The 13,469-nt window shown below is 55.7% G+C and overlaps 1 protein-coding gene across 1 annotated transcript; it reads right to left on the bottom strand.

Moving 5' to 3' along the window:
* Positions 1–6,109: 6,109 nt before the first annotated feature.
* On the bottom strand, positions 6,110–12,871 carry ENDOV (endonuclease V; the record flags this gene model as incomplete). The annotated part of the gene is given in 8 exon segments (XM_009080822.1): positions 6,110–6,186; positions 9,840–9,968; positions 10,520–10,588; positions 10,701–10,813; positions 10,914–10,953; positions 11,544–11,669; positions 12,686–12,793; positions 12,796–12,871. Coding segments are annotated over 8 exon segments (738 nt in total), but the record flags the coding sequence as incomplete, so codon positions are not given.
* Between the last annotated feature and the right edge of the window lie 598 nt (positions 12,872–13,469).

Genomic DNA, 13,469 nt, shown 5'->3' with positions numbered 1-13,469 from the left:
GAGCCCCCGAGGTGGGAACTAACCCAGGAATTCATCATGGGCTGGTTTCATGGTCTTGATTTCTGTCTTTAAAGGTGATCAGGCTGCCAGGACAGGGACAAGGTGCTCCCAGCGTGTCCCCAGGGAAGGAACCAGCATGTGTGGGGACCCACAGAGCATCCGTGTGCAGGGCTAGGGGCTGCACCCACTGAGAGCAGACACCCACAGCACCTCCTGCTGTGCCCCACACCCTCCTCCTCCAGCCCAGTGCCACAGGAGGGGCTCACTGCCAGCTCTGCTCGGCTGCAATGGCTCCTTGGCCACTGATGTATCCACCCAATAGCCCAAGAGTTGGAGTGGGCACTTTCTTGTATGCCCCTACTGCTTGCCAATGGGGAGCACCCAGCAATCTCGAGCCCAGAATAGCACCTTGGGTCACTGTGCCTGGGCAAGGCTTCACCTCTGCCCCCCCAGGCTCCCAGAACCCCCAGTCAGGTCCCCTCCATGCAGGGAGCACTGTGGGCACAGAGGAGAAGGTGCCACAAAGAAGTTGGGTCTCTACTGATCTGCCCTAGAGCTCCTGCACCCTCTGCCCCACCCCGGGGGGCACAGCCCCTCAGACACAGCCTTGACCCCCCCAACATCACCCTGGCAGGGGAGATCTGTGTGCCCCACAACCTCTGCCAGTGTCCTTCCTTTGGGCTGAGCCCTGTACGAGCTGCTCCATCACCCTAATGACACAGCTCATAATTATCTCATTTGCTATTAATTTGGTTGTCAAGAGAAATTCCACTCATTTGCTTTTAATTAATGGGGCCTTAAAATAAAGCCGAGGGGCTGCTGGGGCTCTGGTGAGAGGTGTCTGCAGCAGGATCAGAGAGGATCAACCAAGACCAACAAAGGGAAAAGCAGTCAGGGTGGAAAATTTATAGGACAAAAGGGAGGGAAAACCCTCCAAAAAGGACAAACAAAGGACAAAAACACCTTCAAGGGAGCAGTGATGCTCCCCAGCTCCCTCTGCACACCTTGACTGCCCATGAGCACCAGCCACTGCATCCAAGAGGCCTCTGGATACCCCAAGGAGGCTCAGCTGGACCTGGGTTTGGGGAAACATGAGGGAACAGCCTCTCCTAAATCCACCCACCCAAGCCAAAAAGGAAGAGGGATGAGAATTGGGGGCGTGGAGGGGGGAAATCCCAGTGAAACACTTCCCCCGTCCTCAGCATGAGTGTCCTGAAATACAAACCCTGAGTCACCAGAGCTCCATCCCTGCAGCACAAACTGCAAAGGCAGCACCTACACTGCCACAAGCTCCAGACACGGAGGTGGGAATTCATCCCACCCAGCTCCAGGCACCTGTGACAGAGCTGCTCATCCAGACTCCCTCAAAACTCAGAGAACTGACAGACTCACAATCTAAAGCATCTTCCCTCCCCTTCCTCAGGGACCCCAGACAAACGGGGCAGGCACAGGGATCCTCTTTCCTCATCTCTACATGTCCACAAAAATCAGAAGAAGCAGACCCAGAGAGTCTGTAGCAGAACAAACCATTCAGCACTTGACTGGCACAAACCTTCCATCTCCCTTCAGAGGGCAAACAGCACAGAAGAGCTCTCAGGAGGCAGATGGGAGGCACCTACCTGGGAGGTGGCACCAACACCAGGATCAGGACACAAGCCCAAGGTGTGAAGGGAGCTCAAGGAAGGGCTCCCCAGCACAGAGAGGAGCTGCCTCCAGCCTCCCCATGAGCCAAGAAACGATTCCTGCTCTAATTTCCAGCTTCCCAGTGGGAGGCACAGGCTGCAGGGCAGGGCTGGGGGGCCCTGGGGACACACAGAGCCCTCTCCTCACTGCCTCACATGGACAGACCCCAGCCAGGTGCCCCACACAGATGTCATGCACAGGAGGCTGCACAGGCTGAGCAGATCGAGTGTTCCCAAGAACAGGCAGCTCGAAAGCTTTCCCACTCCCACATCCCCTCCCAGCACTGTGTCCTCACGCTCCACACCCCAACACCACTCCAGCAGGCAGCGTTTTGCAGAGCTGTTCCCTTGGTGATAACAAAAGGCTTTTACAACCAGCTAGCAATATGTATTTCCCTCTGGTTCCCGACAGCTTAACACCCAGAACAGCCAATTTTGAGCGAATGGAGCTAAAAAGGATGAGATGTGTACGAGTTTGCTTCGAAGGGCACTCAAGCTCCTGCCTCCGAGTTTCTATTAAGAGGTTTCATGCATTACAAAGTGATTTTCCCTTCCCAGGGTTATAAGCCAATTAGATAAAGACCAAGTTAATCCCTGATTGTGTCCAAAGAGCCACAAGCAGACACCAAACAGAGAGATTAGTCCCTGCCTTTAACCACCCCAGGTTTGGGCAGCTAGGAGAGCATCCCATGGCTCAGGCACACCCCAAACCCATGGGACCAGAGCCCCCAGCTCCAGCAGGACTGCAGAGGGGGCTGCCAGGTCCCACTGCCATGGCAGTGCCCATCCTCCTCCTAAACCCTGTCCAGGTGACTTTAATCCAGAGTCATCTGACTTTACCTGCACTTGGAATGAGCAGAGTTCAGAGCCTCACGCAGAAGGAGGCAGGTAGTGATCCCAGGTGGGAAGAGCAGTGCACAGCCATGTGTTTGGGGTTTTTTATGCCTGTTTTATTTATCTGAGCTTCTCTTCCCACTCCTCCCAGGGGGCCCCGGGGGGGGGGGGTCAGGCCAGCTGAGGACAGCAATGTCCCCAGACCTGGCTGTGTCTGAGGGTGAGCACAAGGACCCTATGTGCACCAAAACACCCAGAGCCAGGCAGGAAGAGGTAAGCCCCAGCCACAGCCCCAAAATACAAACAACCTCATGCTCATGTTGAGAAACTGGGCACAACATAGTCCAGCTCATGGCTTTGCCTGCAGAGCCTCTCTTGACCATTCCACCCCAACCTTCCCATGGTCCAGCATCAACCAGAAGCACAAATAAATCAGGAGAGTCCAAAAACACAGACACTCACCCACACAGCTGCACAGCCAGACCAGGAGCCACAGTCCCACATGCTGCAGGAACCTCTTTGCTAGCAGAGCTATCCCAGAGGACCTGCCTGCTCTTCACAGAGCCTCTGTGGCACAGCTCAGCTGAGTGAGGGGCTTCAGCTCACCTGGGATGACTCTCCAGTGGGAGTGGTGTGACCCAGAGCATGGGATGCACCTGGGCTGGTCCTGTGCCCCCACCCCCAGCACTGTCTGGGGCTCCCTGGGCCCCCAAAAAGACTGGGTCAAGGTAGCCAGCAAAGCCAGATGGATTTCTCTGATGTTCTGCCTGTGAGATGTAGGAAGCAGCTGTTCCCTGCCCACAGTGTGCCACTTATGCCTGAATTTGTGACAGGCTTTAGGAGACTGTCCCTGTGGTTTAGGGGAGTTGCTGTTTTGTGTGTGGAATGAGGAATGGATGAGCTGATCCTTGCTAGCAGCAGTGCTGTGCCTCCTGGGAAGAGCTGGGACAGGTCCAAGTCCAGTTCCTCTCAGGAAGAACTCACTGGTTGCCACTCCAGTGCTGGAGGTGGGTTAGGGACTGGAGGACTCCCACTTCACCAGACTGGTGCTCTGCACAGCTAGCTCTCACTAAGCCAGACAGAGTCTCCTGCTGCAGGGACAGTGGGACACCCCAATCCCCTCCTCACCCAGCTGTGGCAGCTCCCCTCACCCGCTCCTAATCAGCCCTTCTTCCCAGAAAGGGTGATTAGACACAGGAATGTGCTGCCCAGGGAGGTGGTGGAGTCACCATCCATGGAGGTGTTTCAGCAGAGACCAGACACGGCACTTAGTCCCATGGTCTAGTTGACATATTGGTGCTGGGTCATAGGTTGGACTTGATGGTCTCACAGGTCTTTTCCAACTTCATTGAGCCTGTGATTCTGTGGGTCACTCCTGGCATTGGGCACTGGGAGGCTGTTCCCACAGCACTCAGCTATTTCTGAGCTGGAAAGCAGTGTGGGTTTGGGGAGCTCTCCAGGAGGCTCCATCCCACACTGTTCCCCTGGGACAGGAGGTCAGGGCCGTGGCTGAGGAGGTGCTGTGTCCATGGAGTGAGGGCACAGGGCTGTCCCCGTGTCCCCTGGGCTGGGTGGGCTGTCCCCAGCCCCCACACCTTGACCCCTGCCAAAGCCAGAGCCAGACACAAACCCAAGTGCTGCCTCTGCCCCTGGCCAGCAGCAGCCCCCCGAGTCCCCACACCCCTAGGATCAAAGGAGCAGCTTCCACTGCAATGGTTTTCCCTTTCCAGTCTGTGTCCACCCACAAATGGACTGGTGTGAAACAGCTCTGAGGCTTCCCAGGGGAGAGCAGCTGCTTCCCAGGGCCTGGAAGCTGCAGCTGCTGCAGCTTTTAAACATATCAGTAGGGTTTTGGGGAGTTCCTCTTCACTTCTCCCAAGGAGCAGCCCCCAAAGCTCCCCAGATGGGCCCTGGGGGTGTCAGGTTTATTGCTTCCTCCCTTTTCCCACCCAGGTTTCAGGAGGAAATGTAGGAGGGACCAGCCCAGACCCTGACCCAGCAGACATGAGGAAGGGATTGGATTTTGTCCTCCCCAAAGCAGCTCCAAGACAGAGAAAAGAACAAAGTTGTACAAAACATTTATGCAAAATTGAAGTTAAAACAGCCCACAGGAACTCTGAGCTGAGCAGCCTCCCCCGTCCCAGGAAATCATTCTTCTTCCTCTCCAGCCTGGAATCTTGAACAGCCAAACCAAGAACTCCCATAGAGTGTGTTCTGCTCTGCTGCTCTTTGGGAATGGTCAGGAACCACCTGCCAGACACAGTCAGGCCCCACACCTTGGGAGGAGCAGCTTCAGCCCTGTAGACTGGATGAGGGTCAAGGACTGATTCAGGGACAGAAGCTGTTTGCTTACAATAGTCAAAACCAAACCCTGAGAAATAAGCTGCAAGGGTTATCCTTGAGCAGAAGGGCTGTGCAGCCCCCAGCACCAGGCACAGTGGTTGGCATTGTCCCAGGGGACATGGCATAGCTCTCCCCAGGGTGGCACTGGGCTCCTGTACTCAGAACTCAGCCTTGCTGGAGGAGAGGATCCAGTGAAGAGAAGCTCTGCAGTTTTTTCTGGCATCAGACTAATCCTCCAGCTCAGCCTAGTTTTTGGTGCTGGGAACAAGAACAAGGAAGAGTCACAGACTTTAACAAAAGTAGAAACCAGAAGTGGAAATCAACAAGACCAAACAACTGTGTCCCTTGTAACTAATGGCTTAGATACAGAGGGTCACAAACAGAATGAGTTTGGGGGTTCTGGTGCACACACCTCCACACTACCAGTGTGAGCTCCAGCACCCGCCCAGGCAGGCTGGGGTTAGAGATAAAACTCCAGGACAACAGGGAACACCCAGCCTGGCCCTGCACAGAGCTGCCCATGTGAGCAACTGCCACCACACGAGCAGAGAGCCCCTTGTACTGCTGCAGGTGCACAGCTCGAAGAATAGAGGAGCTGAGCAAAGCTGAGCAGAGCATGGTGAGTTGCATCACGCAGGTGTCCTAAGGAATCCATCTATAAGAGCTGCCTCACTGCCACCACCACCCACTGTTCTGGTCCCTCGGGACCCCCAGAGCCTTGACACGCCTGGCTCAGCCCCAGGCAGTTCTTGGGGCAGGGCCATGCAGTACCTGCTCAGCCAGGTGTGGGTCTGAGGGCACCCAACCACTCTGTGAACTGCTGAAGGGACAGCACAGCCACGGCACGAGGACCTCCTACACCTTGGAGGACTTGCCATGGATTTACAGCAATAATCTGAGCACCCACTGGCCCAGGTTATGCAAGAGTGGGGGACTCTGACCCTGCCCTGAGACCTGGGGCAGCAACCAGCTCCCTGCAGGTATTTCTGCTCACCCTCATGTCACACCTGTGGGCGTTAGGGCTTGGCTTAGCAGCAGTGCTGAAAAAAGCCCAAATCCCCCTGATCTTCCCCAGGCCAGGACACGGCACAACGTGTGAGCCACACCAGCCAGGAATCACCTGTCCTGGAGGCAGCACATGTCCTGATGCCACTGAGCTCACCTTGTTACCCTGCCTGTCCCTGTAATGCCATTACTGCAGCTCATTCCATGAGCACATCCCCTCTGCAGGCAGCTGCCCACACACCTACCTCTGTGTCCCAGCAGCTCTGACCTGCAGTGGTGCACACAGCTGCTGCCTGATGTACTCCCTGGATCGAATATCAGCCTGAAATCAGCGAGGAAAATGAGTGAGAATGGACTGCCCAGCCTGGCTGGTGCCTCCCTCTGCTAGCCCAGAGTGCGCCATCCACCCTGGTGTCAGCACGTGGCACACAGGATGCTGTTTCAGCAGGGCAGCACAGCCTGGGGCAAGGAGAGGATCAAGGAAAGGCCAAGAGTTGTAAAAAAGTGTTGCTGGACATTTACTGGGTGTTCTTGCCCCCCAGAGGTGTTACTGCTGAGCTCTCCAGTGCTGCACCACCCCAGCAGAAGACTCTCTGATGCCATCACAAGCACATCACGGGCTCTCAGACACCTTTGAGAACTGGCAGTTGGTTTTTACAGTCCCTCAAAGTCCTTTTCTTTTTTAGAAGCTTCTTCCCCAAACACATTGCTATGCTGTGACATTTCAGAGCAGCTGCTGTGCCCCACCTCAAAGACAGACCGTCTTTCCCCACTTTTACAAAGCAGGATGTGACCTTCCCAGCTGGAAAGCTTCACAGCGTACAGAGATGACTCTCAGAAAGTGGGTTAACACATCCCTGGTGGCTGTCCTTGAAGCATTTGCTGCACTCACTGCTGTGCTGCTCCTGAGGAGCCTCTGCTGCACCCCAGGCAGCCCCCACACCCCTCACCCCCAGCCAAACCCCTCGCTGGAGGCTGTGCCTGCTGCTGCTGGAACCTGCTCCACAACTGCAGAGCCATCCTGCCAGCTGAGAATGAGAGAGAGTTACATAAGGGGTGGTTTGTTTGGGAGATTTTTTTTTCCCCTTCTCTCTATAATTGGACAGTTTCATAACCGAACTGACAAATAACTTTGATCACTCTTCAGGATAAGCGATTACGTGATGCATTTTATAACCAGGGAAGGAGGCTGCTCCACAGTCCCCATGGGGAGACCAAGGAGCAGGAGGCACAGCTACAAACTATTTTCCTAGGAAAGTAAAACCCCAACCACGTTCTGCTGAGAACATCAGCTAATGCTTGATGAGGTAGCAGCTCCAAACCAGTGCTCACTCCTTGCTGGAGTCAGCTTAACCCAGCGATTAACCACAGGGCTAATCAATAAGATGGATCACTGTCCCGTAATAATCCCCACAGATTGGGGCTATTTTCAGTGCTGGCTTTAGAATTGTTGCTTTGCCTGTTTTCTGAGGGGCGGTGGTGATGCCTGTACACACAGTAGGATTGCAGGGGGTACCCCTGAGGGGAGTTGGTATCCAGACATCAGTGACCAACTTTCAGTCTCAGAGGAGAGGGCTGAGGGTTTCTCTCTCACTCCTCCTAAGGGCAGGTGTTCAATACTTCCCAGGGAGTGACTTGCAGAAATTCCCAGGCCTCCTTCTGTCCTTCCTGGTGGGCTGAAGCAACACCAGGCTGTGCCACCAGCCCCTTCCTAAGCCAGCAGGAACCAGCTGGGCACGGGGCCAGTGGGAGCTGAAGGGATCATCAAGTGAGCAGGAGGTTGGTGAGCAGCCAACCAGGAGCCTGAAGCAGCGAGAGCAGAGCAGGGTCCCAGTGCAATCCCTGTCAGCTGGAGAGTGTCAACAGCTCCTGTGTCCCTGCTGTGCACAGGGATCCTGGGGCTGAGCAGCCTGGAGCGTGGGCAAGCACCAGGGAGGGATGCTGACCTCTCCAGGAGGCAAGGGCAGCTCTCTCAGCAGGGCTTGGTATTGTTCCAGGCCACTCAGATTGAGTGCTGTGCTTATGATTCTGGGATGACAGCTCCTGCCTACTGCAATTCCTGCCTGGGAGCTGGGAATGACCATCTCTGTGCAGCTCCTCACAGAGTGGCTGGGCAGAGATCAGCCCCAGGCGAGCACAGCTCTCCCAGATGGGCCTGGCACTGGCATGTGGAATAAGGACTCAGTGGGATGTAAATACTGATTGTGGGTGACAATGAACCTCCCTCTGCTTCCTCTGAGAGATCACTTCTCTCACCTGCAGCGCAGCCAGTTCCTTGGCAGCACAAGCACACTTTGGGCTGAATGCGAATGGAACTGTTCCTGATCCCTGCCAGGACAGTGCTGCATTCCCAGGAAGCACCACATCCCCTACACGGCCTGGCCTCTGGGAAAGAGCACAGGCTGCAGCACAGCACTGCCCTCACACAGACCACAAACCTTGGGAGGTGAGGGCAGCAGAGCTCTCACCGAGCATTTCGCTTCCAGGGCTGCCAGAACTGACAAACCAAGAGCTGATGGTCCACAAGTCTTTCACAACACTGGGAAAGCCACAAGCACCTCACCCACCAGGTCTGCAAGATTGTTCTGGGCACACACCATGGCCAAAAGGCCAAGTCAGCCATCCCTGGCAAGATTCTCCACAGCCTTCCACTTCCTAACTCCAACTTTAGGTGCTCAGAGCTGAGGCTTCCAGCTCTGCCCTGTGCCAAGATCTGTGACAGTCACCACAGAGAGGAACTGCAGCAGAGACAAGTCCCATGGAAAGGTTTAAGTGTCCTTATCTCCTGCCACCCCTCTACAGTAAACACACTCCCTTTGGATTTTTCAGCTCTCTGTAAGGAAAGCGACAATAATTCATTCCATCACTCTAAGAAAAAGGTCACATTTGGAGAACTGGAAGAGTCTCAGAACATTAGCAAATCCTGGAGATGGCTGGAAGCGAAACGAGGGTGATGAAAAGCTCCAAGACACCTTTCTGTTTCCAAAGGGAATGCTTTTCCCTTCCCTTTGAACATGCCAAGCTGCAGAGCTGGCTCAGAGCTCTGCAGAGGCATCTGTCCCTCGCTGGAGGAGATTACATAAGGAGCTCTGTGAGCTCCTCCTGTCTGGCAGGTACTGGTCTGAGACATTGGAAACCAGCTCTGGTACGGGCACCCCAAGGCTTGCTCTGCTCCAAGGTGTGAGATTTTTGTCTGGTTTAGACCTGGAGACTCAGTTTTCAGAGCACAGAGCAGCACAGGGAGCAGCTCTGTGTGCAGAGCCCTCAGCAGGTCATGCCAGTGTGGCTCAGGGGGCTCACAGGTGGCCAGACCCCCATCACCTGCCAGCACAGCAGGGCAGTGATGCCAACAGGCTGTGCCAGGGCAGTGTTGCCAACAGGGATACTTGATCAGGCTCTGCTCCCTGGATCTGAGCTGCAGAGCCACCAACAGTGACCCTGGGAGAAGGGAAGCACTTGCAGGCCAGAAGTCCCAGAGGCTTTACACTTCTCCAGAGCCTTTCCTCAAGGTCTGCTGCGATTTACGGTGCCAGGGCTGAGCCCTGGTGGCAGCCGTGGCTCGGGGACGGTGATGCAGTGCTGTCACCTGCTGGCTGCAGCCTGCCCGGGGTCCCAGAGCAGCAGCACTGCGGGCTGTGCTGGGCTCCTGGTGCCCAGCGAAGCTGCGTTCCAGCTCCTGGGTGTTAACACCAGCCTCGCAGGAGCTGCCTGCAGAGGGGAGGCAGGAAATCAGTCAGGCTGGGTCTGCAGCCAGGGCTGGCAGTGCTGCCGGGCACTGCATCAGGAGAGAGAGCACGGGAGGAGCAGTGAACTCCCACAGAGGCACCACTGTGGGCTGGGAGAACAGGGTATCAGTGGCCAAGCTGCCAGGGCAGAGGAGTGGCAAACTGAGGCTCTGAATCACACAAACACAGACCCTGCACTGCTTCCCTGCCCCAGGCTTGCCTGTCCTTCCCCAGCTCCCTGTGGCCGTACCTGTCGGATGGGCTCCGGGATCCGGTACCTGCAGCACGACTTCACCAGGTGCACAGCTGTGTCCAGGCTCACCCTGTGACCCACAGAGATGTAGAGTGGCTTAGAGCTGTTGTTGTGGCTCCGCAGCACCTGAGCATTCAGAAAGGAGAGACATCAAGCACTGCAGAGGCTCATCTGGGCAAACTGTGTGGCAGGTGAGATACGAGCCTTCCAAAAGTGGGGGATGGCTGTGCTTGCAGCTCCCAGACTTCTTGAACCTCTTCTACATCCCACTGTCTCCTCACAGGGATTGTCTGTCCCTCTGGATACCCATGACCCTTCCCCAGATGCCTCACACTGCTCTGGGACACAGGGAGATGTGCTACTACAGACCAACACACAGGAAGCCTCTCACATCTGACTGTTCCTGTCCACCTTGGAGTCAGACGCTTCATATCCCATCCCAGCAAGCTGCCAGGGAATTGGCACCTCTCCCTGACTGGGGTTCACACATAGGGGTGCCACAGCCATGGATGTGAATATACCTAACACCTGAACTGGCAACTCCTACCAAGGTCTGAGCTCTTGTTCAGGGTTGGCAGTGTGACTGTCACCCACTCACACTTGTCTTCCTGAACTGGGATCCCTGAGACAGTCCCACTGTGGAGGGCCAAGTGACCAGGGAACTCCCCACAGCTTACCATGCCCAGGACTCTCCCCGAAGTGCCTGTCAGTGGGAATGCATCTCCTGACCTCTGCAGGGAACGAATCTAGGGATAAACACACACAAGGTCAGGTGGTTAGGATGTACCTGTATGTGGCTGTGCCAATTCCCTGGGGATACTATTAAAGAGCAGGAGTAAGTTCCCAGCCTGGCCTAACCTGCTCTCTGTGCAGCTCATCCTTGACCAAGCCATCCACCTGCAGGAGGTTCTTGGCCACTCCAATGCATGGCAGATCTGTCAGGACACCGAGGTGACAGGCCACACCAAATCCTGCCAACAAGGAGCCACTGTAACTGCAGGGCACAGGGAACAGCAATCCCAAGCAGCAGCACAGGGCTCAGGAGAACAGGGCTCTCTGGCATTGGCCTACCTCTAGGATGGAGCAAGCCATTCCCATCCACCAGAAGCACCTGAAAAAGCCAAAGCAGAAGTGTTATTTCATGGGCACTGAGAGCACTCCAAGGGGCATTCAGTGCTGTTGGCTCTGGGAGGAAGGAGAAGTCTCTCAGTTCTTTATTTCTCCCTGTAAGTGCTGCCTGTGCCTGACTCTAAAGCAGCAGTGTGAGCTCCCTGTGGCTGGCAGTGCCCTGCACACACAACAGGGTTCTTGCTGCCACGAGAGGCCTGTATGCTCCTGGCTCTGTATCCCTAAAGAAAGGGCTACGGATGCTCCAACACAGCTCTGACACTGCCCCTTCCACCCTGTGCATGGAGAACAGAGCCAGGGCTGTCTCTGGAGGGAGAACACCTCTCAGCAGGACTGTGCACCCACCTCAGCCTGGGACAAGGAAACACACAACAGGGTTCTTGCTGCCACGAGAGGCCTGTATGCTCCTGGCTCTGTATCCCTAAAGAAAGGGCTACGGATGCTCCAACACAGCTCTGACACTGCCCCTTCCACCCTGTGCATGGAGAACAGAGCCAGGGCTGTCTCTGGAGGGAGAACACCTCTCAGCAGGACTGTGCACCCACCTCAGCCTGGGACAAGGAAACATGCCACACGTTTGAGCCTCGCCTGCTGAAGTCTCTGAACAGCTTCCACCAGGACAGGTACCTCTCTGAAGGCCAAGAATCCAGGCACGTACGGAGCACTGACGGTCACCATCCGGCAATCCTCGTACAGCACCTGGGCACAGACAGGAACCCCTGGCACAGGCCCTGGGGGGTTCAGGAGCTTCATGTCCCCTCCTCTCCTTTGCTGCTGGACCTCTCCCACAGAGCCAAGGGCTCTGGGCTCTGTGTGTGGGTCTGTCTCTGTTGTATAGAGGAGGGACTGCTGGCAGGGGAGGGCTGGAAACCACCACACCCTGCCCACGAGTCCTTGAAACAAAACCAGGACAGCTACTGAGAGCCTCACAGCTCACCCCATCAGGGGTCTGGCTCTGTGTATGTCTCTGGGCAGGGCCAGGCAAAACCCCCCTATAACAGGACAAAAAAGGGATCACACAGGGCAAGGCAGGAACCATGGCAGGACTTAATTCAGTTCATAAAACCCCCAGCAGACAGCATCAAACTTTATTTCTCTTCTTGTTAGAGCTTTTATGGTTTATAGATAATTTTTATATGGTTCGGAAAGCTGGGAAGGAAACCAAAAATCTTTATTAGCTCAAGTAAAATGACTGTGGGATGTGGGATCCATGGTGGGATTGGAAAGGCTTTTCTATGTTACATCTCATATCATCAGCTGATTCCCAGCAAGACCTCTCACCCCGTTTATCTTTCTTGCAAACGAGCAGGTGGAGGCTTTGATCAAAATACACAGAATCATGGAATGATTTGGGCTGGAAGGACCTTAAAGCTCATCCCATCCCACCCCCTGCTATGGGCAGGGACACCTTCTACCAGCCCAGGTTGTTCCAAGCCCCATCCAACCTGGCCTGGAACACTCCCAGGGATGGAGCAGCCACAGCTTCTCTGGGCAACTTGTGCCAGTGCCTCAGCACCCTCACAGGGAAGAATTCCTTCCCAATATCCCACCTAATGCTGCCCTCCTCCAGCTCAAGGTGACCCCACACGATCCCTGGTGGATGCCCTGAGGGGCAGACACAGCAGACAATGACCTTTGTGCAAGTTTCCTATAAAATCCCTGGTGTCACAGCACACCTGGACACAACCCCGAGGAGTGAGTGCTCACGGTGTTACCTCGAGACTTGGGTAGCTGAGAACCACCAGGGAGGCACAGGCACTGGTGTCATCTCCTTTGATATAGGATAAATCCACACCTCCCACTCTTGCCACACTTCCTTCCTTCCCCCAGCAAAGTTCGGATCTCTCTGCCACTCCTCGGTGTCCTCTTCCACCACATTGGCCTTCAACTGTGCCTGCTCTCTGGAGAAACACACAGCTGGAGTCAGAGGGGTATCCCTTTACCCATCCCCTTCCTCCAGGCTCCTTTTTCCCTTCCCCAGGGCTACCCTTCCCCTGGGGCTCTCCTGCCTCTGGACATCCCTTCCCCATTCCCATGACTCCTCTCTCCCTTGGCTCTCTTTCCCCTTCCCTGAGTTCTTCCTCCTCTTCCTCTAGCTCCTCTTCCCTTTGGCTCCCTTTGCCCATCTCCTGGACTCCCTTCCTCTGGGCTCCCTTTCCCCTTTTCCTTCCCGTGGGAATTCCTTTCCCCTTCGCTGTCCTTCCCTTCCCCGTTCTCCCGGCTGGGCTGTGCCTCGGGCATCCCCCAGACCCTAAGTGCGGGGGCAAAGCTCGGGGGGGCTCCTTTCTCGGTTCTCATAAAAATCCAAAACCCGATCGCCCTCTCCCTCCGTGCGGGTCCGAGCCTGGAGCCGTGGGAGCTCCGGGATCTGTCCCTGTGCCCGGGGTGAGCAGGGAGAGCCCCGGTGGGTACAGCCCCAGCCCCGGTCCCTGTGCCCGGGGGGAGCAGGGAGAGCCCCGGTGGGTACAGCCCCAGCCTCAGTCCCGGTGGGTACAGACT

This window comes from Acanthisitta chloris, unplaced genomic scaffold (assembly GCF_000695815.1).
Source record: "Acanthisitta chloris isolate BGI_N310 unplaced genomic scaffold, ASM69581v1 scaffold24398, whole genome shotgun sequence".
Classification (NCBI taxonomy): domain Eukaryota; kingdom Metazoa; phylum Chordata; class Aves; order Passeriformes; family Acanthisittidae; genus Acanthisitta; species Acanthisitta chloris.
Note: the sequence above shows the minus strand (reverse complement) of the source record. Positions and strands in the feature narration are given on the sequence as shown.